General features: G+C 47.4%; 2 protein-coding genes and 2 long non-coding RNA genes across 7 annotated transcripts; 2 read left to right on the top strand and 2 right to left on the bottom strand.

Moving 5' to 3' along the window:
- Positions 1-3: 3 nt before the first annotated feature.
- LOC143368291 (uncharacterized) lies at positions 4-2,725 on the bottom strand. Of its 2 annotated transcripts, XR_013085205.1 has the most exons (4): positions 2,593-2,725; positions 1,623-2,131; positions 542-1,531; positions 4-466 (listed from the first exon to the last, which is right to left on the bottom strand). It is a non-coding gene; the product is annotated as an uncharacterized LOC143368291 (long non-coding RNA). The 2 variants fall into 2 exon arrangements; XR_013085204.1 differs by having other exon boundaries at positions 4-1,531.
- Positions 2,127-4,707, top strand: LOC143368288 (uncharacterized). The gene is made up of 3 exons (XR_013085196.1): positions 2,127-3,200; positions 3,982-4,082; positions 4,586-4,707. It is a non-coding gene; the product is annotated as an uncharacterized LOC143368288 (long non-coding RNA).
- On the top strand, positions 4,673-8,265 carry Fic (FIC domain protein adenylyltransferase). The gene is made up of 3 exons (XM_076810806.1): positions 4,673-5,064; positions 5,150-6,035; positions 6,143-8,265. The coding sequence occupies exons 1-3, from the start codon at positions 4,848-4,850 to the stop codon at positions 6,519-6,521; spliced, it is 1,482 nt and encodes a 493-aa protein (XP_076666921.1). The 5' UTR covers positions 4,673-4,847; the 3' UTR covers positions 6,522-8,265.
- Positions 7,493-26,935, bottom strand: Klp10a (kinesin-like protein 10A). Of its 3 annotated transcripts, XM_076810789.1 has the most exons (12): positions 26,098-26,887; positions 19,675-19,769; positions 19,457-19,567; positions 17,041-17,071; positions 15,639-16,089; positions 14,886-15,459; positions 13,569-13,818; positions 13,340-13,494; positions 13,054-13,260; positions 12,779-12,953; positions 10,511-10,603; positions 7,493-9,640 (listed from the first exon to the last, which is right to left on the bottom strand). In XM_076810789.1, exons 1-12 carry the CDS (start codon positions 26,162-26,164, stop codon positions 9,489-9,491), a joined length of 2,361 nt encoding a protein of 786 aa, XP_076666904.1. In that variant the 5' UTR covers positions 26,165-26,887; the 3' UTR covers positions 7,493-9,488. The 3 variants fall into 3 exon arrangements, with proteins under 3 accessions (XP_076666904.1, XP_076666905.1, XP_076666903.1); XM_076810790.1 differs by lacking the exon at positions 10,511-10,603 and having other exon boundaries at positions 26,098-26,877; XM_076810788.1 differs by lacking the exons at positions 7,493-9,640; positions 10,511-10,603 and adding an exon at positions 10,865-12,270 and having other exon boundaries at positions 26,098-26,935.
- Between the last annotated feature and the right edge of the window lie 1,055 nt (positions 26,936-27,990).

Below are 27,990 nucleotides of genomic sequence, written 5' to 3'. Positions count from 1 at the left end.
TCTCTTTTCTTCCGTATTATTCCACGCAACGGGGCCCTCGTACCGAAATCTTTCCTTCGCCTTTCGTAATCGACGTTCCTTCGTCGCTGCTAGGAATCCGAGGCTTCATCCTCCTCTCCTTTTTTTTTTCTTACGCGCGATCGAGACACGACGATCGAAGGGTAGCCGCGCGGATATGCAGGATCGTTCACCGATGGAACACCGAGAATGCAAAGCTCGCATAGACCCGCTCATAAATCTTCGCTATTGGCCGCTGACGCGGCTCGACCAAGCGCTTTCCCCTTTCGCTTCTTTCGTGGGAAACAGGCACGGAGACATTAACGGCAACGGCGACGGCCAGAAGAAGAAAACCAATTTGAGGATGAGTCAGCATATCTGCCCCGTTCCAGGCAGCACTCGATTGCCAAACAAACAGTTCGCTTGTGCTGCATTGGGAAAGGTCGCGAGCGCGATCGACGAGGAGCTTCTGAAAGAAAATATGTAAGTACTAAGTACATATACTATATATACGTAAATACCTAAACACAATATCTATATATACTAAATGGACGATGGACGGCGGATGTGCGGTGGAGGTGCGGCGAAGATGAGGAGGTGGTGGCGGCTGTTGCAGGGCAAGAGAGAGAGAGAGAGAGAGAGGGAGAGGCGAAGAGCGTTCACGATAATCCAGTCGATCCTCTCGAATTCTCCGTTACGAATAATAAACTCGCCGACAAAGTGGCCGACTATCCGAGCGGCCAGGCCGGGGATCGGGCATAGACGCCTTCCACGAACCGCTTTTTTCCATTTCGACCTTCCATGCCGTAAAAGGAGAGCCGAGCTCTCGTGGAAGGACGACCGCGAGGTTTACGCTGCTCCGATATTGCTCGACCGCTTTTATTATGGTCTCTTCGATAAATAGATTGCTTTCTGGTTCGGCGTAAACGCGCCGGTCGGTGCTGGTCTTCGGGTTCGTGCAATCTCTCGCGGAACCTTGGCAAACGGAAATTCGGGCGGCGAGATGGGACGGGCGGTCGTTCGCGCGGCCGCGTGTCGAGTCGATTCATCCGTCGTGAATCAGCCGCGCGATCCAAATGCATATTCCTCCTTAAACACAACGTGGCCGCCGAGGCCGACGCCGTTGCCCTCGGTTTACCCGGTCGGAAATTTTGCCTCGAAACTACATTGGCCATCTGCCCCTCGGCCGGGCCTTTCGAACGGTCCCTCGAACGGACAAATACATAGCTTGACCGCTGAGACTCGCCGGATCCTCTCGCAGCCCACAGAAAACGTTCGCTCGTCCCTTTTTCTCCCGCGGAGGTAGGTAGGTAGGTAGGAGGCGATTCTGCGCTTCGAGTAGGTCGGGACGCGTCCGCTTGCGCGAGTTTGTTTGCCAGCACAGGAGTGTGCTGTGCGCGTGCGTGCTTGCGAAGGGAATGCAAGGTTCGGTTGCGCGCGCGCGCGCGCTGCAGGTCCCGGCAGGTCGTTGCTGGGAAATCACTGGAGGAGATGTCCCCGTAACTGGCATCTTGGGAACGCTGCCGTCCGTGAACTGTAGCAAGGAGAATCGGGGGATATTAATGTGGGCCGAGCGAAGAAGCGGACGGACCCGCGATCTATGAGAAATTCTACAAAACGCTTGCCTCCAGATAAGATAATTCGGACGTCCCTAACTCGATCCGTCCAGAGCTTTCGTTCCGGTCATGCGTTCGGTAGCGCGCGATCCCTGTTCTCTCGATCACCGTTTCTCGTGACGGTCGTCCTTTCTCTTTTCCCGGTCGTTATCGCGAACGTGACCCGACTGGACGATCGAGAACGTTGACCCGGCGCGGCGCGTGAACCTCGCTACGCTCACTGCCTCGCTTTCGGGATCGCGCCTGGCTGCTTCTCCATTTTCAACGAAGGTCGATCAGATGGTTCGTCGCGGAGCTCCGTGGACCGCGACGTTCAGCCCGCGCTGCCGCGGCTTCGGCGATTCCAAGCTGAACAGCGAGGAACGCGATGCCAAATGCACACGCACATAGGTGCCTGCATATGTACAGCCGAGTAGGAACCAGCCGCCAACGATCCACCACGCATGGGTATTTCCGCTTAGTCTTTGGACTCGCGCGAACGTAGCCCAGCCGCGCGTCGATCTATCTCCGATCCGTATCTGGAAGGAGACAACTGTTTTGGTGTACGGGCGAGTTTCGGTTCGACGGCTGTTAAATACGCGAACGATTCGAAGAAATACCGCTGTCGCGAATACCTAGCCTTTTGTTCGAGGAAAACACGAGCATCTGTGTATGATGACCAGTGGGAGGAAGGGAGCGACCAAGGCTTGCCGGGTACGGAGATGAGTGTGTGTGCACTGCGCAGTCCAAGGTGTGGGTATAGAGTATAGAGAGTGGCGAGGGTCGAGGATTTAGGGTAGGAGAAGCAGAGAAGGAGAGAGAGAGAGAGAGGGAGGAGCCGTATCGGAAGAACGAAATCAGTCGAAACTCGGCAAGATTTGAGGAAGAATGGGAGTTGAGAGATAATGTAATTGCGATGGGCAGGAAAGGTGTGATTCATTCTGACAAACAAACGTATGTAAGCACCTATGCCAAACGAGTTTGGTCGAATTGGATTTACCTTAGTTACGAGGAAAGGGATCCAAGTGCGTACGCGGTAAACGTAATTAGAGCATAACCAATCGATGGTACGGGCACCTTTCGGGGAAGAGAAGAACGATTCTACTCCAGGGGGCGAAGATCTACACGTACGATACACTCTCGTTTCTTCGATGCGTCGAAAACCCAATTCGTTTCACGTTCTACCGACTCCACTTTCCAACTCCTCTTTGCAGAAGCTTTTTCATAGCTCGAGAGTTCCCGGAACAAGCAATGCCTACACACGCGACGCATCGATTATCCGAAGCTTAAACGAGATCTTATTACGAGTAACTTATTACGAATGGTACTATAGGGCGCGTGGGTAGCGCCCTCGGGTATAAAGATGCGAAACTAAGCTGAAATGGTTAGACGTTTTATCGACACTCGCTATTCCTGTTTGCGGAAAGAATTACTGATCTATGGGGGCAAGCTTCGTCTTGTCTCGTCTTTGACATCGCACAGTTGCTGGGACAGAGAAAAGATTGAGAAAATGCTCGGCAGGTGTTGTCTGGAACGATCACTGTCGGAGTATTTACCGCGCGAATGCTTTTGCACTCGCTACGCGAAGCGACGCAGAAGATCGCGAAGGTAAAGTGAAACGACGGTGCTTGCGTGCTGTTCGGGCCAACGAACAACGATGGCCTCGGTTTCAGGGTCGTTTCGACTATTATTCGCTCGCGCAGACCTACCTCGCCTTCTCTTCGCCCGCATCGGTTCCCCGCCACGCTTCTCGGTATGTCTTGCCCTGCCTTGCATCGTATCACCGCCTATGTAGCAACCAATGCATCCTTTCGCCTTCTTTCCTTTCGTTTCGTTTCGCTTCGGATCGTCGCACCCCGCGCATCTCCCTGCGTCCCGCCTCCCGCCTGAATATGGATCATCACCGAATCCTAAACTCTTTGGGGATACTTGCTTTAAACTTTTTCCAAAGAAGACTAACACTCGCTTGCTAAAGAGAGAAACTGTTGCCGAGATTAGAAACAATTCGAGCCATGTTTCTGCTGTCTGATCCAATCGTTGTCGAGACTCGTATTCGCGGGTCCAGAATCGGCGGCGCTACTTTCACAGAGCGTATCGGAACGGAACGTTACGTTATAGCATTACAGACGGGGTACTTACGTATGTTTGTAAATTTGCGAGCCTCCTTACCATGTCCCTGTCGCATGCAACGTTATCAATTCAGACTAGAATTCGATTGCAATCCTACTAGCGGTTAGAATTGAAACTAAATATGGTGAAAATTGCTACGAGAAACGCAATTGTGAATCGATCTGACTACAGCCGGTATGCAAAAAGAAGAAAGTGGATAACGTAACAAGTGCGATACGTAACGTATCGTGGTGCACAGCGTCGCGATAAATCGTTTCAGGCAACCATACGTACAAGATTGAGTAGGTGGCCCCTATCTAGGGGCCTTCCAACTTGCTACTTTTTCTCTGGTTACAAGTTACACAAGACGTCTGCGAAGAGGTAGGTATCTCTCCTAAATGATTCATCCAACTATAATGCATATGTGGGTGGCCACCACTTTCTCGAGGATTCAATGGACTTCGTCCCTATAACGTCGAGATAGGGCGTTGAATCTCGATGAGATTGTAGGTAGGGCCTACTATTGTGAATAAGTTCCCTCTAAATGCAGTTTTCCCGTAGGACGTTTTTTAAACAAAGTTACAGCTTTTTGATGGTTTCCAAGTGCCCAGTGATGTTAATAAATTGATTACTGATGATTTATTAATAATCGTTTAATTTGCTATTATAGAAAATATTTGAAAATAAAATATTTTATTTTCAAGTTCTTCCGCAATTATAATTTTAATTCCTACCGCTGGTAAACACTGCTATCGGGTGCTAGAAAATATCATCGGGTGGATGGGTCTATTGCGTAGCTCGTCTATGGTTGTAGCTGCCGATGAAACATCTGATTGTCAGTTTCGCGATCAGCGTTAGTGACTGCTAGTGACATCTGTATGCAGCGGCGAATACACGAATGAGAATCAGACTGCGTCAGTCAAAGCTCGCTCCTCAGAGTCGCTCAGAGTCCTCGTACAGCAGAATTGAGCAGACTCCTCAGACCAATCGAAGAGAACCACATGGATCGTCTAGCAGTGATGACGGGGTGTTGTCATTTCGGTGCAAGTTTTGCCTGGACCGCGGCGGAACGTGTGTATGTGTATCGTCCGATACATTCCGGAGCACATCGCGACTGATCGCTCCAACGTATTCTACTAACGGCAAATGTGTCGCGGAAGCATGTTGGTGCCGCGGACGACACTGCTTTCCACGTTCAATGAGAAGCCCGTTCACGTAAAGGCGAGAACTCGAGAGAATGAGAGCGTTGATATGACGGTGAATCGCATCATAGTGTTTCTCGTGTTCGCGTCGGGAGTTGCGGTTGCCGTGATAGGCACGTTGCTCTCCCAGTACATCCGAGAATCGTTGAAGGAGCTGCCGGGTAAGTGGACCCATTTAGCTTGCCCTATTTAGCTTGCGTAATTTCCTCGCCGAGGGTGTTTCTCTGTATCTGCCGATTCTTTCAGATGCTCAGGACTATCGCCATGTATTTATCCCTCTTCCATCGGAGGGTAGGATGAACGTGTACAATGAAGGTACTCTGGACGTGGCGTTGCCCAGTTCTCGAACGGATCAGCTGCAGGTTCGTGAAAATAGCGCAGCGTCTACCGCGGAAGCGTTAACCTCCCTCCACTTGGCGATAGAAATGAAGTTGTCCGGCAAGCAGAAAAAGGCGGTAAAGCTGTTTCAACACGCGGTAGCTTTGGCGCCTCGTCACCCGGATATCTTGAATCATTACGGAGAGTTTCTGGAATACACGCAGAACGACGTGATCAAAGCGAACGAGTATTACGCGCGCGCTTTGAGCTACCAGCCAAATCACGAGGAAGCTTTGATAAACAGTCAGAGGACGGCTCGCGTGGTCGAGGAACTAGATAGAAGAATGCTCAGACGTATAGACGATAAGCGGAACGCGCTTGCGGCGATACCCGACAACGATGCCGCATTGATACGCGCCAAGAAGGAAGCTTACTTTCAACATATTTATCACACCGTCGGGATCGAAGGGAACACGATGAACCTGGCACAAACCAGAGCGATAGTGGAGACACGGACCGCGGTGGCTGGCAAGAGCATCGACGAACACAACGAGATACTGGGACTAGACGCCGCGATGAAATACATAAACGCTACGTTGGTCAATCGGGTCGGCTCTATTTCGATAAAAGAGATACTAGAGATACACATGCGCGTATTGGGGCACGTGGATCCCGTGCAGGGCGGTCAGTTTCGACGGACTCAAGTATATGTCGGAGGTCACGTACCTCCTGGGCCCGGCGACATACATTATCTGATGGAGGAATTCGCGTTATGGTTGAACAGCGAGAGGGCCATTCGAATGCACCCGGTCAGGTAAACAACAAGATTAGCATTTTTTTACGCGCGGCACATACACTAGGTATTTACAAGCGTTTTCGTCCATCCTTCCTTTTGTTTCATTTTCGTTTATTTCTCTGCAGGTACGCGGCTCTGGCGCATTACAAGCTGGTACACATCCATCCGTTCTCCGACGGAAACGGTAGAACGTCGCGTTTGCTCATGAACATGATCCTCATGCAGGCCGGTTATCCACCTGTAATTATTCACAAACAGCACCGGCACACCTACTACGAAAATCTCCAAATTGCTAATACCGGGGACGTCCGACCGTTTGTAAGATTCATAGCGGAGTGTACCGAACAGACGCTGGATCTGTTCTTGTGGGCGACCAGCGAGTTCTCCAGACAAGTCCCCGCGCTCAGTCAAGACACTCTGTTTACCGACAGACATACCACGATCGCTATCGAAGAAACCGCTGATCCTACCCATGCCGCCGACAATCAGTTCGATAATGATTGAGTGTCCGCGTGACTCACGATCCATGGATTTATAAGTATTTTATAGAAACCAAAGAACCTTAATGGCGCACGTATGCCCCATCCATCCGTTCCTTCCGGTTCTCCAACACCGACGTGGTATTATGTACAATCGGCATGCAGGTGCGTGTATTGTTTCAAGCTACCACTTGCTGCACCGTTCTTACAAAAACCCTACATCTTATGGTTTTCAACGCGAGTCAAAGTACCGTAATCAGGATTATCGGGTACAAAATGCTTCCGTTTCATTATTACTTTCCGTTCTGTGTTTTATAGTTTACGGAAAATAATCCACGTTTCAAGTACAGTGCAAATCTTGATCAAAGACTGTGATCTAACGTAAGAATATATCAGGGAATCTTTCTCTCTCTCTCTCTCTGTCTCTATCTGTATTATACATATATATATATAACTAGGCGAATTTTAAACACTGTCGCGAATTCATCGTGTTTAAATTAACGAAACGACGTGTAATCTCTTACTTGCTGGTCAAGTTACTTGCGGCGCACGAAATATGTAAATAAACGCGGATTTTAATAAACACGTTATTTTGAAAATTATTGTTCGTGTATTTTGTTACGGCCTTGTTCTATACAAATGTTCAGAAATTTACGTTACGCCGTTAAATTGGTACTTACGTTAAACGGACCCGCAATTTCTCATCTGTGGGAAACAATCGTCGTTTGTTCGCAGTGGGGCAAAGCAAGACGTTCGCGTTTACGCGTCACCTGCGAAGAATGCGTATGGAGTCGTTTGCTTCGTTTCCTATCGCGACTACTTATTTTAATTATTAATTACAAAAATAATAGCGCTGGTCGGCAGATTCGGGCGTGCGTCGAATCACGCGCAACGCGTACATACGGCTAGCGGTATTTCTCTTTTGCGAACAGTTGCGGCGCGAGTTGCGTGAAAACGGCTCGACGTATGTAATAACAACACAGAGAATAGCAAACGTACGACTTCTACAAAACTTTAATTTTAACGTCTAACAAAACATTATTGACGGCTTGTCGGAGAAAGAATGAATACAGAGGGCATTTCGCACCATTTTAAAGCGCATTCGATTTTAATAAGTATCATCATGTGTGAACAGAAAAACTTTGCGTTCGTTATGCCAGACGTGCAAATTTCTCGTTTTATATGCGATATAACGACGCGGTTATCTATATAAATACACTTCTATAAAAATCATATTTTGCCAACAACGTGTACACGTGAGTTGACGATCTATCGTTTTATCTTTTCTCACGCTCGTTCTCTCCATTCTTTCTCTCTTTCAACACACACATAGTCACAGATACACACACACACACACACGCATACCACGTATTCACCTGAATTCTCACTCACTCTCACCCCTCCGTCTGTTGCTCATCGGCTAGTCGATCCCACGCCCCACGGACCTATCGATCGAATCGGTCGAACGAAAAAGCTGATCGCAAGATGCTTCCACGAGGGAAGGACGCGCGTCGTCGTGCTTCCAGACTATGCGCTTCTAAACGTGAATAGCGTTGTCGACAGATAATACGTGCAAGGAAACACAAACGAACCGCGCCTGCTTACCGATGGGACTCGGCTTGGTATTCGCGCAGACATCGCACCTTTACGCGGGTGAACCGTAAGTAGAAATGCAAATGAAAAGAAACGATAAGAAGAGGAACATGCCCGATGCTGTATCGATTATAGAATCTTAAGGCAAGAAACGGGTAAAGGAAGAAGAAAATAAAGAAATCGTAAAAAAAAAAATCTAAAACGTTTGTATAGTTTAGTCTAAAATCTCGAGTCGAGTTTCTGCACGGCAATAGTTGTCCTTACCATCTATATCATATTCTCGAAATCAGTCGTTATTTGGTTCATTGGGGATATATCGGTGACCCGTGCACAAACGCGCATGTACAATGTCACTATAAAAAGGTTCTCTCTAACGGGTTTCTTGGCATGGCTCCTCAGGATCCTCGATGCGACGCTAATGCATCTATTTAGGTGCGCTTCCGATTCCGAGCTTTCCCCATCGTTTTCAATTGAATACAGTCTAGGCTGTCGACCGAAAGTTCTCTGCCCGGTGGAACGATGTGGAATGGTTCGCAAACAAAGTGAACGCGGCTTGGACGTTGGAAGGTTCGTTCGGAGTTGTTAAAGCTCACCAAATCGACAGGTAAGTGACAAAAAAAAAAGATGATGACAAGAACCATGGACAACGTTAACCATTACGAAGAGCGTTCGAGATACAAAAGATCGCATCGAGCGAACTGGCATTGGTCTTTTTCGAATGCAATTTACGCGATTCGTGATCCTAAAATTTATCCCAACTTTCCGGGGGAGGAGTAGTCTTTGCGCGCGTGCATTATGATCATTTTGCTTTAAAATGTAGTCGTTGCTTAGAGAATATAGGGCGACTAAAATCAGGAATCGTCGAGGATGTTTGGCTATGGTATTTCAATGAAAGCTAAGGCAGGGAAAGGGGAAGGGTAAAGGGAAAGAAGAAAGAGGAGTAAGAGGAGAAAGAGGCGATCGTAAAATAGAATCTAAATAGGACATAATGCAAGAAATAACTCGTGAAGCAATGAACGATATTCGCACGGCACCTATCCTTGTGATATCTCGCGAACCTGTCGACTGGCTACTGTTCTTCGTTCCGCTCGTTGGCTATGCCTCGCGAATTAAGCAGGAATCGAGCTCTCGTTGATCTTTCAGATTGAATCGTTTTGCGGATCTCGGCATTGTCGAGGAGGTTTTGCAGTTGTGTGAAAGGAGTGAAAAGATTCATCGTTCATCCTCGATGAACCACCGATTGAACGTTCCGAAGCAGATCTGCACGCTTCGGAATCTCCGCACCCCAGTGGCCCGTCCCCATTCCGTCCCGCATCTCTCCTAATTATCACATTCCTAATCTTCCCGTCGTAGCCGTGATACTCTGTGATTCTACCTCTCTTCAGTAAAAGGGTCCAGCTTAATTGTGCCGTAAATTACGAGTTCGTGTCATCTTCTGGCTGATTTGCTCCTCTTGCAATAGCTGTCCGCGAAACTGACTCACTTGATCTATCGCAGCATTCAAGGTGTCGCGCTGCTGCACCAACAGCTGCTCCCATTTCTGGGCATACGCTGCAACAAACAACAGATATTCAGTCGTCGGTTACCAGAGCTCCGGGAATTCGCGATGGTGAGACGAAAGCCCTGATGAGGCTGCGTGAACGCAAGCAAGTCGATTGGCGTGAGTCGGTGTGACTCGGTATGTACAGCGGCCGTTCCATCATTTCCTTCGAACAGAACAGCGCGTCACGTAGCATCGGATCGAATCGAATTAACTGTTTGAAGTCGAGGCAGTTCAGAAAATAAGGAAAGGCTGACGCGCTGGTGTTCGAAGCGTTTCGATGATCGTGAATGAATATCGTCGTCGAGGGGGTGGCCCCGCCTCCCGACCAAGACTATCATGCACGATTAGACCAACAAGTTACGGACTAAATAGAAATTAGTGCGAAGGAAACAATACCGTTAGATTGAGAATCCACAGAAACAATATTTATTAACAGTACTTGGATCCGGGTACATGGAAAGAATAATGTTTCGCTAATGACCGCTCTAAAACCGTTGTTTCCGCGTTCGATATAGGCACCGGGAAAAGAAGCGGTCGAGCTGTCGCGCCAACAGATTCGCGGCTACAGAGCGGGAAGCAACGAAAGAGTTCCAAGTACATACATATTTATTTGGCCACGAGAGAGAACCGAGTACCCGAGTACTGACAACGAGAACTCTTCTCATCCCGTGGCATAGAGTTGGCGAGAAAAGCATTATTTTCGAGGATTTCGGTGGCGTAGATGCGCAAGTGAAAATAAGTCGACAAATGATGGAAACGATCGCGACGATCGATGCGTGAACGCGCAATTAGTGTACTCGAAATGCGTATTAACGTAAGCAGCTTTTGTCAGGCGACTTTTCATGAATGTGAAAATTTGCCGTGGAATGATTTCGTACCATCGGAGAATTGTTTTCTCTCTATCAGACGTCTACGCAACGAGAACCTCCTCAGGTCCGGCGACTCAAACTTTGTTCTTTTCCGTCTCAAATCTGCAAGGGTTCGTGACGTTACCTTCAAACGTATTGTATGTACATACGGCTCTCTATCGTTTCAGTTTTACATGGTAGGTACAAAGTAAGGAATCTCGCGCGACCAGACGCGCAACACGGGGACACGGCACTCTTCTTTCTTATTTATATTTCTCCCTCTATAGAACAAAGTAACAATAAAATCTGCAAAGTCCCGTCGATTCCGTGAGAAACGACGCGTAATAGAGTGAGTATAAGTCTAGCGAGTCGCCGTTCGTTGCAACGTGCATCGGACGCGTTCCCTGACGTGCGCCCTCGGTATAGGTGCGGCTGAGAAGGCACGTAGTAAGAATGCTGATTTTAACAGTTTAATAACTAATGTACAGGCTAGAACTAAAAGCTTATAAAACTTAACAAGTCTGTCACTATTGATACAACAGTATAAAACATTGAGTACTAGAATGGTTGCTTGGTGCAACGTTAAAATGCGACAGAACGTGGAATGTGGGCGATTCGTGAAGAAACCGTGAGGCAATAACGTAACGTAACGATCGGACCGCGACCGCGAAACCCGATAACCGAAATGACAAGAGGCTTGCCTTCGATTCATTGCTCTTGCGTTCTCCTGACGTACATAAAAATGGCAACGTACACGCTAGGTAAAAACGAGAAGAGAACGAAGTGTTTGAAGAGTGATAGCAAAACGTTCCAGCATCTGGACGTAGGCAGCTTGTCGATCCATCGTTCACGAGCGTACAGATTGGGCGGCAGCGTTTCTAAGGTTTCGCGGCAGTCGGAAACGAGGGGTGGATCTTTCGAGGGCAAGGATCGCACTGACGCGTTCGCACCGTCCGCGTCCTCTGCAAGTTTGTTCGTGCCTCGGTCGTCTCGGAGAAACGTCCTGCTTCGCAAATTCTCGTGGCGCCTCACGATTCGTTCACAGTCGTCTCGTCCAGGAAAATTCATATTTTCCTGCGATAAGTTCGCCTCGGCGTTATACCGGCCGACAGGCGATCGACTATCGTAACAACATTCCATCTCCTCGTCGTTGGTTGCGTTGCTTGTGTCGTCCTCGAGAACGAATTTGTCGCAGCCGAAGAGCTTGGTTTTCTTCGTGGTTTTCTCGTCGTCGAACACTTTCAAGTTGTAATTATAAATCGCATCACCGATGATTTCCTGACGGTTGAAACTGTCGTTGTCCAAGGACCATCGGGACGTTTTGTCGTCGGCTGCTTTGCCACCGAAACGTGAATATTTTCTCAAGCGGTCGTTAAAGGTGCCGGACCAATGATATTTCAGCGATTTCATTCTGCGAGCGGAGAACCGTTTAAGTCGTTCAGCACCGTCGGTTCTCCACGGGTGCTTTCCTCTCGTTGAAATGTTTTCGCTCCAAGAGTTTCCCGGCCAGTCCGCCTCCCAGTCAACCTTCGGTTCGCAGCCGGTGTCGTACGAAACGACGTTACTCTCTGATTCCATCTCGTCCTTCCAAGGGGATTTTATCGAATCCTTTGTGGACGTGTCATCGGTTCGATTCGGATCGGAATCCACGTCACTGGCCGAACCGATCGAGGCGTCGCTCATTGCCTCCGACACATTCAGAGTCGGCGTTGTTGTCGTCCTGTCGTCTATCAGGTTTGGGTTCCGTTTTAATGTGCAGCTCGCATATGCCTTATCGTTATCGCGCGAATCTGTTGCAAAATTTCATACACAATGATGCTTCAGAGCTAGGTTTCTCCTCCTCGCGTTATCGTGTTGCTTCCCCATCCCCAAACGTTTCTGGTCGACTTATCCGTCACGTGTGTCGCGTGTTCGCGTAATTCGCACACCGCGCCCGCGTCCGTTGGCAGAGATCGAGAAAATGAGAGATCGACCAGCTCGAGGTAGATATGTATATGTACATACACATTCGTGCAAAGGCATGCGAGATGCAGTAAAACTGATACAAAGCCAACAGATCCACTTCGTTTTGCCTCGAGATACACGCGACAGAGGAGCAGTTACGCGTGCGTGCAGAAAACGTTAAAAGATTTCATCGGAGTAACAGAGATACATGTCTGCATACGTTCGAGTCGCAACATCCACGAAATAGGAAGAAGAATCGATTAAAAAAAACGAAAGAAAGCGACCATTTATACGGCTACGTGCGGCGAAACATTGTAATTATCGAGAGAGAGAGAATGTATCGAATGATCTTACCTTCTTGGTCATAGTCTACTTCGTGGGTCGCGCTGAACACGCTGTGCGTGTCATTGAGAAATCTGGTTGTACTTTCCATGACTACTTTGTGCGCGTCCAAAACTTCCTCCTCCAGCATTTGCAACGCGGATACTGCCTCGTGAAAGGTATACAGATCTTGCGAAATCTCGCCTTCCTAAGGAAGAAAGAGAGAAAGAAAGAAAGGGGATAACATGTGTACGTATGTAGAGAGAAATGGAAAGAGTAAAGCAACGGGGTGAAGCGGATCAACTCACGTTGAGCGATCGAAGTTGCGCTAAATCGCTGTCGGACAGAACGCTGTTGTTCGACTGCTCCTCGATCTTCAAAGATCGTTCGTCGTCCGTCGGCGAAGCTTTCACTTCCGTTGGATCGTTAGCGGCTAGCTCCTTCACTCGATCGGCGTATCTAAGAGTGTTCAAGGAATGTTCGCAAGAACTCATCCCTGGACTGATCATAGCTATCTGCGAAGAAAGGAGGAGGACGGCTTTACGCGATTGGCTCGAGACGTTTAGGTTGGGAAACGCGGCGGAAATCGCTTACCATGCAAGTCTTGGATTTCTCGCCGATGAAGCTGTCCCTCAGCACTTGCGTCAACTTGCTCGCTCTGAACGGTAGATGCGTGCCCTTGCGGCTCAGCGCGCGGATGCACTCTTTCAAAGCTAGTAGCGATTTATTGATCTCGGCGCCTTCCATTCCTGCGAACAATTCACGTACCCGTGTTTCACGATTACGACCACGATCACGATTAGAAAGGGAAGAGAAAACTCACGGGTTTGCCTGTTGGCGGAGGACGTATCGGCCCCTCTTTCATTGCCGGCCAGATCGATAAGAGAGAATTTGCCGTGGACCTTGTGCGTGCCCGGTGTTCGTGCAATGATCTGAAACACCGCGTGCGATCGCGAAGAGTTGGAGTTGGCGCTGGTTTGTCCGCTGGTCCTCGCGCTGTTCCCATGCTGTATAAGCTTCAGCACTTCGTCGCAAGTTTCCACGACTTTCTCCGTGAGACCGACAATTTGCACCTAGCAGAATTTACGAGAATAAAGAAGACGTAACGGGAGATGCACAGTAGGGTGGCACTCATTTTCGACTTTTGAATTTTCCGCGGGGCACCCTCCAGAATAGTTCCAAATAATTAAAAAAAAATCCCTGTAAAGTTTGAGCTCGATCGGATAACGGGAAAGGGTGCTCTTGGGCCCTTAAACATTTAAATCATTATTTAACAGCTCGCAAAGTCGATTTTATATAATATCCTTCAAGTTATTAATTAAATAAAAAAATATGTCAAACAAAAGTTGTAGATCCGGACAAGGAGCATCTTTTATGCTCTATTACTTTTTCTCGTGCGACAAACGGGTTTCGAAAAAAGTCCGAAAAACTAAAAAAAAAATTTTCTCAAATTTTGAAAGTTTAAATGCTTCTGGAACACTTTTTATTTATGAAGGCAAGCAAAAAAAATGGAATTATTATTTTCGAGGAGATATAGTCTATATATTCGATATTTTTGCAATTTTCGGTCCCAATTTTTTAGGAAACATTCATGACATATCAACTACTGAAAATAAGATTTTTTTTTAATCTTTTTCGCATATTTTGGTATATGCCTCCCCCCTTAAATGTTTAAAAAGTAGTCCCCGAAAATAAAAATTCAATTTTTTTGTTCGCCTTCATAAATAAGAAGTGTTCTAGAAGCATTCAAACTTAAAAAATTTGAGGGAAAAAAAGTTTTTTTTTAGTTTTTCGGACTTTTTTCGAAAACCGTTTGTCGCACGAGAAAAAGTAATACAAAATAAAAGACCCTCCTTGTCCGGATCTACAACTTTTGTTTGACATATTTTTTTATTTAATCAATAACTCGGAGGATATTATATAAAATCGACTTCGCAGCTGTTAAGTAACGATTTCAATGTTTAAGGGCCCAGGAGCACCCTTTCCCGTTATCCGATCGAGCACAAACTTTACACGGATTTTTTTTTAATTATTTCAAACTATTCTGGATGGTGCCTCGAAGAAAGTCTTGAAAAAAATTATTAACCAAGAGTTAATAAGAGCCACCCTAATGTACAGACTACACGAAACTTATCCATACCTGTTGCTTGCCGTCTTCCAAGACTCTGAGCTTCTCTTTGTCCGCCAGCAGATCGAATACCTTGCCGGAGTATATTTCGAAGAAGCTGGCGGAAATAACTAGATTCAACGGGCGATACTTGGCCAACTTGAGACATTTGAACACGTCTTTGGCGACCATGGCGTATATGCCCTTCTTACAGTCTTGCGTCTTTCCGTTAAAGTCACCGCCCATGGTGTGCGTTTTCCCGCTCCCGGTCTGGCCGTACGCGAAACACGTGGCCATACCACCTTCGAAGATGGTGTGCACCAACGGTTTCGCGGTGTACTTGTAAACGATCTCGTTGGTGCAGCTTTCGTCGAACGCGTAATCGAAACGGAAGATTTGGTTCTCCAAATATTTGGTCAGATCGACCTTTGCCTTTGGCTCGTGAACCACCATCTGGTCCTTGCTGGGCACACTGATCACGTCCACCTCTTTGCGCGTGTTCTCTTTCTTGTTCAGCGGACGTTTTCTCACGCACACGGTTATCTGATGGTCCTCCACGACGTCCGTTTCTCGCAATGGCCTGAACTCTATGCTGTTCTGGTACTCTCTGCGAATGAGAACGTTGCGTGGTTAGGTACTTAATTTGCTTATCAATACGGAATGCTACTATGCAAGAGGACCGACCAACAGACAGACGACACTGAATGAGAGGACAAAAGGGGGAGAGAGAGAGAGAGAGAGGCGTAAAGGACGCGGAGAAACGTATCGGACAACCGTCCGACTGACCTTATCATCGCAAGAAACTCCCAATTCGGATTGCCTGGATCTAGATTCATAAGAGCTTCCTTCTCCTCTTTCCGTTCCGCTTGCCTCTGCCTCCTCTCTTCCCTGTTCTTCTTCAGCCTTTCGACCTCTTTCACCACGTTTGATCGCCTCCCTCGGCCGTTCTCCACTTGAGCCTGCTGCTGCTGTTGCTGCTGCTGAGACTGCAGCTGCTGCTGCGACTGCAGCTGCTGGTGTTGTTGCTGCTGTTGTTGCTGCTTCTGCTTGGCCTGAACAGCTGCGGTCATGTTGAAGGGGATCGACGTGGTGGTCGGCGTGGGCGGTATGTTCTCAAGCTCTCGCCGGCTCGTTAATCCGGTCACGGAGTCACCGTGCCCGTTGACAGATGTAGCGGATGGCATTATGTTGGTCGGGCGACCCGTTGTTTGCCGCGGCAATTGCCTGTTGGAGCCCGCTGCAAACGACACATCAGTCGCGAGATGTTTAGAGGATTCGAGTGATGGGACGAATCTCTGCCGGCGGGCCGAGTTAACGGAGCGCGCGACATTCGCGCGAAGACGATTCGTTTCGCGATCGCACCCCGGCCGCGGGGCGATTCTCAAAAGGAATCGCTTCGTTACCGTGTTCGATTTCTTCGGACAGAGCTCGTACGTCGTCGATGCTCCTGTCGTCGCCGTCGTTTATCCTATTCTTCCTTCCGAAACAGTAGGCCAACGGGTCGAACCTCATCACGGAAAAGAAGCACGGGCACGCGATGCGACGCGGCACCACTTTCGACCGATTTCGCGCGACGCCGAGATAAGTAAACTGGACCGAAGGGAGGATTACGAAGATCGAAAATACGCTGGACAGAGTGTGGCAGCAGCGGAGCGTGGCCTGGTTGGTGTAGACCTCGCGATTCGCCTGTCCTACGTACCTACTCCTATATGCATTCGCGGCACTGTCCGCCGACTGGTCGGGGGGTCCTTGCCCTTACGCCCTTGCGCTATTGCACCTAGCGCAGGAACGTCGATAGCGACCAGAACGAACAGTGTTCCTCCTACCGATAGCCGTCGCACCGGTACACGACACTTTTCCTACACGCTCACGCGACCATCGCGTAGTAACGGCACATGCTCGTAATAGCCTCGCGGCTCGCCCGGTGAATCGATTCTACTTGGCGTCCACGTACGCGCATCTACAGCCCACGCGACGCGACGCGATACGATATCGCGGACGCAATAAGCTACGGGGGACAGCAGACCGGCCCGCGGTACTTTGGCTCGCCTGGGCCGCGGGCTATCTCGCCGGAAAGCCGCCGCGAAAACAGATTCGCGACCAGTTCTACCGCCGGCGACGACATTCGCGCTCTCAAGCCTCTAGATGAATTTTGCGAGTGGGAGGCTTTCAGTTGCACACGACATACCTTTTACTGGAATCGACGGCTTCGTAGAATGCTGCAAAGAAACAAACAAAGGAAACATATCGTAACGTCATCGATAACAAAAGGAAAAAAAAGAAATGCAATTTCAATTATTCGTGTAGCGAAGCTTAGCGTATGTACCTATGTACTATAGAATCCGAGAGTACTCGATAAATGTAAAGTAGGTAGATCATGTTTGTTCGTTGAAAGCCGAGTGTATGATACATCGTTCGGAACTACGTTGCTTAAAGAAACGAGGCGGAATGGTTGGCGAACGACCAACGAGATCGTTTCGCATCCCGCCTTTTTGGAAGAAGACGCAACGTAGTGTCGTAAACGTTGTGCGTAAACGGTGGGCGACCGAGGCTCGAAAGCAACGTGCCTGTTACGGGGTGGAGAACGCGCGGCAAGGAGGGTAGGCTACGGTACGAGCAACGTGCGCAAGCTGTGAGAAATGATAAGTGCCGTGCAGTGATGGTGAGAGAGCCACCGACGCGACGGTCGGGGACAGAACGAGCGGAGGAGGGGAGGTTCTGGGAAGAATCCCGAGGATTGCAGCGCGTACGGAGATTTGGAGAGTAACCCGGGTGGCGATTCCGTTCGCGTGGCAGGAGCTTCGAGATTCGCGGCCGAGCGGTTTGGATCCTCGGGGAAGGAGTTATAGTACCTATCCGAGATACAGTGCGACTTAGGTGTGAAGTCCCTCGGCGGGGTCTTAACCGACACCCTGCTGGGTACTGGCCGCTAAACGTGCCCCCTACTACCTCTTACAGGACTGTATTATTATTATTATTATTATTGACGGGAAACCCTTTAGTGTACAGAGATACAAAAATATTACCATTATTACATAAACAGATAAAAAATGGGAGAAACGACTTTTTCTGAATTTTTGTATTTATTCCATTGAAACCTGTAAAACTTAGGTTGATTCACAGTTCAACTGAAAGACTTATAACCAAAGAATGCTTCAGACATAAAATTGATTAGTTGATTATGAAAATCTGTGTTTTATTCATCATCAAACCTTGACTACCCTGTCTTGCCTCACCTTCCCCTACTGTTCTAATGCAGTACATATACCTTACCAAAATGTATTTGTATTTAATATGAGACAATTTTTAATAGCCAGTAGCAAAGCTTAATGGACGTCTTTTAATAATGATAAACCGTATCTCCAATTTCTGTTTTATTTTCTGTTAGGGCTCGGTTTCGTCCTGGTTTTCTCTAAATGCAGTCCTGCAAGAGGTAGTAGCGGGCACGTTTAGCGGCCAGTACCCAGCAGGGTGTCGTGTAAGACCCCGCCGAGGTACTGCACACCTAAGCCACTATATCTCGGATAGGCACCATACACTATAGAGAATACGGGACGGAGAGTGAGGAGGAGAAGAGAATACGACGGAAGATGGGATCCGCTTTTACCGAAACAGCAGATATGACTCGTACAGGAAGCGTTGAGGATGCAAGGCCGTTTCTTGCGGCGTGAACGCTGTGCCGTCCAAGGGAGCCCTCCTCTTGGTTTTCCGACTCGTCTACCCCCTCATCCTCTTCGCCCGAAGAGTCCTATACTCGCCGATAGGCATTTCCCGATTCGATTCGGTTCGGTTCGGTTGATTGTCGAGCGAAAGATTGCCTCGCGAAGAGTAATTGAATCGCGGCAGGTCGCGCGACGAGGGGATCGGCGAGCAGGGGATCGCCGGGAATCGCCGGGAACGTGACGTCGGTAGACAATGCGAAGATGCGCGACGATGAGACGACGATGCGAGGTCGTATTGGGATTCGAGCAGTTTTGGACGGGATCCGGAGGTCGTTGATGATCCATCGTCGACCCAAGTCCGTGATAATGAGCAGCGTCCATGGAGGAAAAAATATGTTATCGTGTTAGTAGCGGCGACTACGGAGCGACGTTGATGCTCGTTGCTCTTTCGGCGTAGCATCGGGCTGGGCGTTCCGACACGCCGAGGAGGAGAGATTGCAGCGCGGTTGTAGCTGCTCCGGTCAGTCTAAATTCAATAGTCCAGGGTGGGCAGAGCTTCAATTTCACGGAGCCAGTTCACGTAGCACGCCGAAAGAGCGGACGGGTGTGGCAGGGCATGGGTAACGAAGAAGATCGTAACGATCCTGGGACCGTTACTGGATAATCTGTCGTTAACGACGAACGATGAACGAGGCTACTAGATGGAAGACCCGCGAGTAGGTACCTTGCATTGAAGCGATTACACGCGCGTACGAGAACGTGCAAACCATCAGCGGATGAAACTGGATTCTCAATCGACTAATGGCCAACTGGCCGAATTTTCGGGCCGTCTTTTCCTTGACCGTTTCACACGGTTCACCGGTTCAAGCTTTTCCTCTCCACTTCCGTTTGATCCGCGTTCGTTCGGCCTCGAGGGGAAAAGCAGAAACCAATGATACGTACCCTTGCTCTGGAGGACATGACCGCGTGGTTGTTCATCTGAGCCGGTGGTCCCATCGTTTTCTGATTCGTCATCAGCTCGGGGTTCAAGGCGAGTATCGCGTCGATCTCCACCTGAAAATTGCGCGCCAAACTTTAGGGTGGTTTCTCAAGGGCGTGGGTTTTGGTGGTGCTGCGAGCACGGGGAGGCAAGTATAAGTTGCTATTCTTAATGAGATTACCTCTTTCCCTTTGGTCTCTCCTCTCTCGAACCATTCTACGGTGACGGTGCGCTGCTCCCAATTAACGCCCGAAACCACAGCCGAGTGGACGCGACCTGAAACACAAGTAATTTTCACGGTTTGAATCGCGACGAGACGAGACCGTACGCAGCGATGCGGTTCTGCCCGTTTTCAATTCTGCTTCCCATGCGTGCGCGCACTGATCGACCGTTTCTTTGTAACAGATTTCCAAGGGTGGAAACGGATCCGGTTCTAGACGGGTCCGTAACCAGCGGAGGCAGGGTGAAAGAAAGAAGGGTGCTCTCGATCGCGTCGTACAAATCCTGGATCGAGTAGAACGGAATGATCGAAAACGGTTGCATAGGGGATGTTCCACGCGAAATCGGACACTTTTTGGAGCAACGTTTCGGATGTGGCTGAAATTTGAATATGCTGTAGTCTTTAGGGATGTATAAACATGTCGGGAAGGATTTTTGACAATTTTGAAAAATGTCGATTTTACAGCTGTTTGGAGGTAAGTGCTAACTTTTTTTCAATAAATTATAACTATGGAAGTAGTAAACGGATCGAGATGAGGTTTACGGCGATTTGTAGGAAAGACATTGAAGTTTTAAGGAAAAATTATTTCAGTTTCAGAAACAAATTTTTTTAACCATTTTTGTGCAATTATTTTAAAGAAATGCAGCTTTTTAACAACGGGCGCGATTTTAAAAATCTGAAAAAACAACAGAATATAGTTCTATCCTTCCCCTTTATGGTCTAATTGTCAAAAATATGGGCATTTTAAAATTGACCTTGTAGAAATTGCTAAAGTTGACTTCGTGTCTCCATAGGGGAGATCTAGGGGACTAGTTTTGACATTTTTCAGTTTTTTTTTTTAAATCTTTGCATTCCATATTCGATACTATTAATGACTCCCACTTGAAGTGCGTACTTTCCTCCACCGATGACCCCTATCGCATGTAATTAAACGAAAAACATGAGTTTGAAAAAAAACATTTTGAAGGTCGAGACATGTTGTATCAACGTGCACCGAGTAGGGGCAAGTTGTTATAGGATTAACTTCTACGAAAAGAGGCTTATTACGAGTAATATAATTATATTTTCTTGGACAAAAATAAATTTATTAACGGTAAGAATCTATTACACTAAATATACAAGAAAAAGTTATGAATAATCTGCTTTAAAAATAATAAAAAAAAACTACCGAAGTCAATTGCACTAAAAAAGGTGATGATCATCGTCAGTTTCATACGTCTCATTAATGAACACATAAAAGTGATTTTTAGCTTTTACACACTTCTCATGTGCCCGCTTTCTCCACACTCTACTCTGTGCACTGAATCCACTTTGTGAAGTGTTCTTTCAATCCGAAAAAGGAGAGAGACAGTGCAAGCAAACTGCATTCTTCATTATCTAATATTTACAGTGGTTTTATTTCTCGTCTGAATTTTCTTTATTGTATGCTTTTTTATTTTTCAGTGATCAGTTTCATTTTTAAAGCTTCTTAATAAAATCTTTAGCAGAAAGCCACTATAGTGGCGTTCCATGCCCAAAAAATCATTTAGGAGGAAGCTACTACAGTGGCCCGTGGTAACTAAAGGGTTAAATTAATAAATTAATTACTAAATACAATGTAACAACATGCCACGTGTCTTGCGCAACAACTTGCCCCGGTTGACACCATTGTGTATAAAATGCTATAAGTTCATGCCAGTTTGGTGTATTCTTATGTTCTTGATACGAATCTGTAGCTAAAGGAACACTGATTCAAACGTGGTAATATTAATTTACGCACATTGATCCGACAGTTCGGTAGAAAAGATTGAAGTGGAAAGAAGAAAGTTACCATTAGCACCGAAAACACAAAAACCTGTAATAACGTGGCAACGCGGAGCAGACTTCAAAAAAACATCATACACAGCGGTGTATGTTTGAAACACATCAGCCACTTCATCGTCGAAGTGCTAGCTAAAGCGACAGAAATTTAAACTGCTTTGTAACAACCTGCCCCCGTCGCCCCTACATGTTGCGTGGAAAAAAACGTAAGACGGATTGCGCGACCGTCGCGTCGGTTTTGGCGCGGCACTCCTACGCGTCAATTACGCATTACAAGTATTACAATGCAACTCGAACGCCATTGAATTCGAACCAATAAAGGTAAATAAATCACTTCGGCGTCGCCTTCGAACTTCTCGCCGCATCGACGATCGAACAGACGATCTTTCGTGGCAACGAGAATAGCTGGTAGGTAACGCTGAGAATACTGTCTAATCTACTGTCCTAAACCACTGTCTCGGCCAAGAGACAGCGGTCCTATACTCGTTTAGAAGCACCTCTTCGATCGGCGGAACGTCGCCGTGGTCAGTCGCAACTGTACGTATGCGCGGAATTTAAAGTAGCGAGCGTTGGTGAAAACTTTGGCAACGCGATGGACGCGAAAACGAATCGCGAGGGAAATTGTTGGTGAATGACGTAAGACCAGGTAAAATATAAGGTAACGTTCGACGAAGTAAGAATCTCGTGGCGAGCGTCCTTATAAGGATACAGCGCCCACGTGCGTGCCTTCGCTCGGCATTGACTATGGGCCTATGCCTATGCGATCACCCGTTCGTTCCCTCGTTCGTGGACACCGAGTTTATACGAGCATCGCGCGGAATCTGGGCGCCTTTTTATCGAGTACTGCACGATTGGCTGTACTTCCGAAAGGAACCGGTGGCCGAACGAGATGAAAGTTGGTGGGTATTTCGAGGAGTGTGGAAAGACGCCAAATATAGAATTCTAGCTTCGGCAATTAACGCGTTCAAAAGATACAGGGGTGATTGTGCATAAAGGACAGAACTTACCGATTTTTTTAAATCTCTTTACCACGGTGCCTTCTCTTAACAATATTTCTGTTGACTTATACCGACACGACGCATTCCACTTTTCAAATTGTCCCGGGTGTTAGTATTGGTTGGGGATAGATTAGGGCGGGCGCGTAAAGCATGGTGGCGGACCGATGCGAGTTTGGCGGTGCTAAAAATGAGACTGAGGCTGGAAAATTTCAAAAATTAAAAAAGGGGGACAGGAGGGCTGGGTAGGGAGCCTGCACCAACGTCCAAAAAAATTTCCCTCCGAAAAATTAACAATATTCTTTTTATTAATATTTCGGAAACTAATAAATACCCGAAGTTACAATTTTAGATTTAGGGTCCACACTAGGATGGTTCCGATTTTCGACTTTTGAATTTTCTTTGGAGCACCCTCCAGAATAGTTACAAATAATTAAACAAAAATCTGTGTAAAGTTTCAGCTCGATCGGATAACGGGAAAGGGTGCCCCTGGACCCTTAAACATTTAAATCATTATTTAATAGCTGCGAAGTCGATTTTATATAATATCCTCCGAGTTATTGATTAAATAAAAAATATGTCGAACATACAATATTTATTCTAGATTAAGAAGCAAATATTTTTTCCAAATATACTGCAAATATTTATTTTATATTATGAAAAAAATATTTTTTTCAAATATAAAGTAAATATTTATTTAATATTGGAAACATTTTTTTTATATTCCACGAATATTTAGCTCATATTTTCTAAACATTTATTTCACATTTTTAGTATGTGTATATAATATTTGGAATCAACATTATTTTCATATTAAAAAGCGTGGCTAAAAAAATATTTTTTTAATATTCGGAAAAAATATTTAACCAATATTTTGCGCTACTAGGGAATCAATAACTCGGAGGATATTATATAAAATCGACTTCGCGAGCTGTTAAATAATGATTTAAATGTTCAAGAGCCCAGGGGCACCCTTTCCCGTTATCCGATCGAGCTCAAACTTTACACGGATTTTTTTTTAAAAAATTTGTAACTATTCTGGAGGGTGCTCCAAAGAAAATTCAAAAGTCGAAAATAAGAACCACCCTAGAGTGGACCCTAAATCTAAAATTGTAACTTCGGGTATTTATTAGTTTCCGAAATATTAATAAAAAAAATATTGTTAATTTTTCGTAGGGAAATTTTTTTGGACGTTTGAAAAAATTTTTTACCAAGTGTAAATGAGAGCCACCCTAGTCCACCCCCTCCCCAAAAACCTCATCTCGATCGTCCACCTTTCTGAATAATATACGCACGATTTAACAGACGAATCTATGATGATTCCGTAAATGTACAAACAGAGGTGGATTGGATATAGAGAATCGCGCGCGACCTATGTACATAGGTGCATGGCGGGCTCTCGCAGTGGAATGCGTGACAGCCACTTGTTGCGCCCCGCCGCGGCCGCATCATCCCCCGGGTTAACTTTCGGCGGAGCAATGTTCGAGAATCTGCTAAGTAGGGGCGTTTCGACTTGTGCTTTTGTCGATGATCGATGAGCCTATTCTCGGCGGGACAGAAGCTCTTTTCTTTCTTGCTAATAAAAGCGTGCGTGAATGCAGCCACAATGTCTGGGCATTCGACACGCGGATTAGAGCGTGTACAGCACATCGTGACAGTTAAACGAGCATTGCAATCGTGTTAACCGAGTTAACCGCTTTAATCGCGGGATACGCTACGTAAGACGGCGCGGCGGGGTGCATATGAAACGCTTCTAACAACGACACGGCAATCGGCCTGGATAATAGACGATATCCTGGATAATCGAATTATTTTCGGTAATCGGCAAGATCGCTCGAGGAAAGGAACGACGATCGCGGCAATTTTCGAGTATCGAGAGAAAGAGAACACTGGTGGAGCGCGTGTCCGCTTATTTATACCGCTAGGACGACGGCGAGCTATAAATATTATCGCCGCGTGCGAGACTAAGATGGCGATCTGCCCTCTCCTCCCAACCAAGACCGTTTTCCCCAGAGTCTGTCGCGTCCCGTCGTGTCGGTGACTTTGAATTTTCCGGACGCTCGGTCGATCGCAAGTGAACGGGTAAGATCGAAGGCGGATCGCGCGCACCGCGGTCTGACCGACCGGTTGTCAGCGCAGCTGGCTGACTTCTCCTTTCTTGGAGACAGCTCTGACTCATTCAACGGTGGAGATCGAGTAAATAAAACCGGGTTCGTTATCTTTCGAGAGACAGCCGGATCCTCCTCGTCGATCAAAGAGGCCTGGATGAATTATAAAATCGTGCGCGTTGACGGTGCTGTCGTTAGAATTAGATTTGGTCAGCTCCACGTCCCGGGAGGTGAATACGGATTCTCGCGGTTCCCTCCGAGTATGTATACACGTGCCACCGTGTGCGCGAGCTAGGCAGGCCGGAGAGCATCGTTGTCGCCAGTCGCGTCGGCGTTGCTCGTTTTTCTACTGGGCCGTGTTGGTCGATGCGAGAGAAAAGAGAATCGCGAGGTTCGTTTACCGCTTTGAATCTATAGGGAAAATTCGATGAAGAGGCAGACGGTTCGACGTATATAACATGTGGAGCGCGTAAGAGGAAAGCGATCAATGACTCGGAAGTGGATTTCGTTCTGGTCTCGTTGCAGGCGGCTCGGCAACGGTTCGGATCGTATCGGATGGGATCGGATCGGATGAGAAAGGAACGGAACGGAGAGTGAGCCGCGCGCCCGGTGAAAGGATATTTATCCGTTGGCGTTGACTTGTCCAACTGTCTTGCAGCATGACCGGCAGATCGAAGAAGAACCCCATGCCCCTTGTAACGTGCGACAACGGACAGTTGTCGCGCAGAGTCCGTGCGTTACACTTATATACGCGCCACCTTCCGAGCCGAGTTCGTTTAAAAATTCATTCGACACCGCGCTGCTTTAGAAAACGAAGCAAAGAAAGAAAACAAATATGGCGTGGAAACGGTCGCGGTCGAAGCGCAAGGACGAGCATTTGTACACAGGTGTAAATACGCGTGACGATCGCGTATGTGTACGTAGCGTGTACACGTACGAGCGATCAGGCAACAACCCCGGTGGTCGCCGAGATACGGCCCGACACGGGGCGCTTCCAAGTGTGTATGTAAGTGGATGGTTACTGGTCCAGTTGGTCGATCTGGATCACGACCAACTGATTGGGAAACGCGGGAGGAGCTAGGTATTTGAGGAAAGCGCGTAGCCCTAGCCGAATACGCTATAGGCATACTTACACGCCAAGCACAAGACTTTGTTATAAGAAAGCGAAAGCGGCGTGTGTCAGAGGGTTCCGACTAGGTTACTCGACCAACGCAGAAACCTCGCAATGGTCCTGGCTTCAGGGCGAACGCGTGCCGCCGAACGTGGCGGAAGCGAAACCAGACGACTCGATTGGCGGTTGCCCGTATCGACTGGTTCGCTAAAAAGGGGAAAAGCGGGGCAGCTGGCCGGTGTCCGACTGATCGCAGTGATCGCAGTAATCACCGTCCGCGACGGGAATCGTTGGCACGAGACCCTCGGGTGTCTTCAATCGGCCGAGGAAATGTCTAAAAATATCATCTCCGTGCGAAAGGTGTACTCACCATCCGTCCTCTTGATATTTATGCTGCAGCCAGTCTCGATGTTGCACATGCCGTGGTCCATGATCATTTAGTCTAGTTATCGCGGCGTAGCCACCACCGTAAAATAGCCGGCACCTCACCGGATCGACCGACGAGGATATCGTGGTTGACGCGACGCAAACGCAATGCTCCTCACCCAGAAGCCTTATCAAGACTGTGTCCACGAGCCAACTTTTCCGAATCCGACCGTTGACAGTTACGATAGCTTTCGCATTCAAAATCACGCGGCTGCGAGCTTGTCTCCTTCGCCGTTGTAATTTTGCTGTCCTCGTTCCCGTTCCCGTTCCCGGTCCTGTTCCCGTTCCCGTTCCTGCTGCCGTTGTACAGCTCTGTTTTGCTCGAACGAGCTGTCGCCGTTCGCGTTCCCGTTCACGTCCCCGTTCACGTATACGTCCTCGATTCTGCTTCTCGTTGCCGCAGTTGCAGTCGCAGTGGCTGTCGCCGCCGTCGTTCGCTGCCTCTTGACGCTGTTGGTATATTTTCGCGTCAGGGACGTCGCCGATCGTCCAAGGCACGCCCGTCTCGCCGACTCTCGTTCAAACGGTTGGTCGCGTATCCTGCGCGACAGCACGCTTCCTTTTCACGAGTTTACACACCCGTTTCCCAAATAAACCGACGACAATTCGATATTATACCCGTAGATCCGTCCAATTTCACGAACGAGACGTTTCCGGAATTTTATGCCGGGATACTGCCAGTGTCCGTTATTGACAACGGAAAGACTGCGAGCGCCAACTCTCGGTCAACCACGATTTTAGCGACATCTGTCGACGAGCTTCTGTCTTGCCACGGAAACCAGTATCGGCCCACCATCTGCCGGCCTCAGATATGTATTTCCTTCACCCGACCTCACCTGGTCAAATCAAACGCGATATGTATGTACGTAGTACTATCGCCGACGAAGTATAGGATCACAGACGAGATATAGGTATAGGAACATTTAAATAATTATTTAACAGCTCGCAAAGTCGATTTTATGTAATATCCCCAAAGTTATTGATTAGATAAAAAAATATGTCAAACAAAAGTTGTAGATCCGGACAAGGAGCATCTTTTATATTGTATTACTTTTTCTCGTGCGACAAACGGTTTTCAAAAAAAGTCCAAAAACTATTTTATGTGACACTCTTACTTAAATGGCCAACCATTGTATTCTTTCCCCTAGCATTGTAATGTTATTTTAGACTGAGTCGATAACGTTGGATGTGACACAAAAATAGTAAGCGGGCTCGCGAGCGCCCCCAAAATTACATTGGATGATAAGTCCAGGGCCTGCTTTAAGGGGGGAGACCACTGTAATGGTCCGAAAAGTAAGGGTGTTTTCGGAAATTTATTTCAACCAAACAACGCAAGTAAATCAATGTATTGCTTAGTATAGTTAATATGTACATATTGAAGGGTAAAACAATTTTTTTTCAATCAAATTCATAAATCCGTTTTCTGTATACTCTTCGTCAAAATGTGCGTTGCGGAAAAATCGTGTTTGTCGCGTTGACAGTGCCCAGGCCATATGGTTAAACCGCATTTAAAAAGACAAAACTATTTAGAAACTAGAAGCCTACGTTTATTACGTGACAATAAAAAAAAGTCAAAAATCGCAAAAAATTACAAAATGGCGGACCACTGAAAAAAATCATGTTTTGGGGGTACAAAATTGGGGAAATATTGATAAAAAATAGAAGGAGATCCTTAATTTAAAAAAAACTGGTTCGTCAGGTAATAGAGACGGGTTTTTCGTAGAATAAATGCCCTTGCTGAGAAAAACGCGTTTAAAGTTCCGCTCGGTTCAGTCGCGCGCTTGTCATCGCATCACGGAAAATACTATATCTCCGTCAGTTTTGCGGGTTTCTCCAT

The sequence above is a fragment of the Andrena cerasifolii genome, chromosome 4 (genome assembly GCF_050908995.1).
Source record: "Andrena cerasifolii isolate SP2316 chromosome 4, iyAndCera1_principal, whole genome shotgun sequence".
NCBI lineage: Eukaryota > Metazoa > Arthropoda > Insecta > Hymenoptera > Andrenidae > Andrena > Andrena cerasifolii.
Note: the sequence above shows the minus strand (reverse complement) of the source record. Positions and strands in the feature narration are given on the sequence as shown.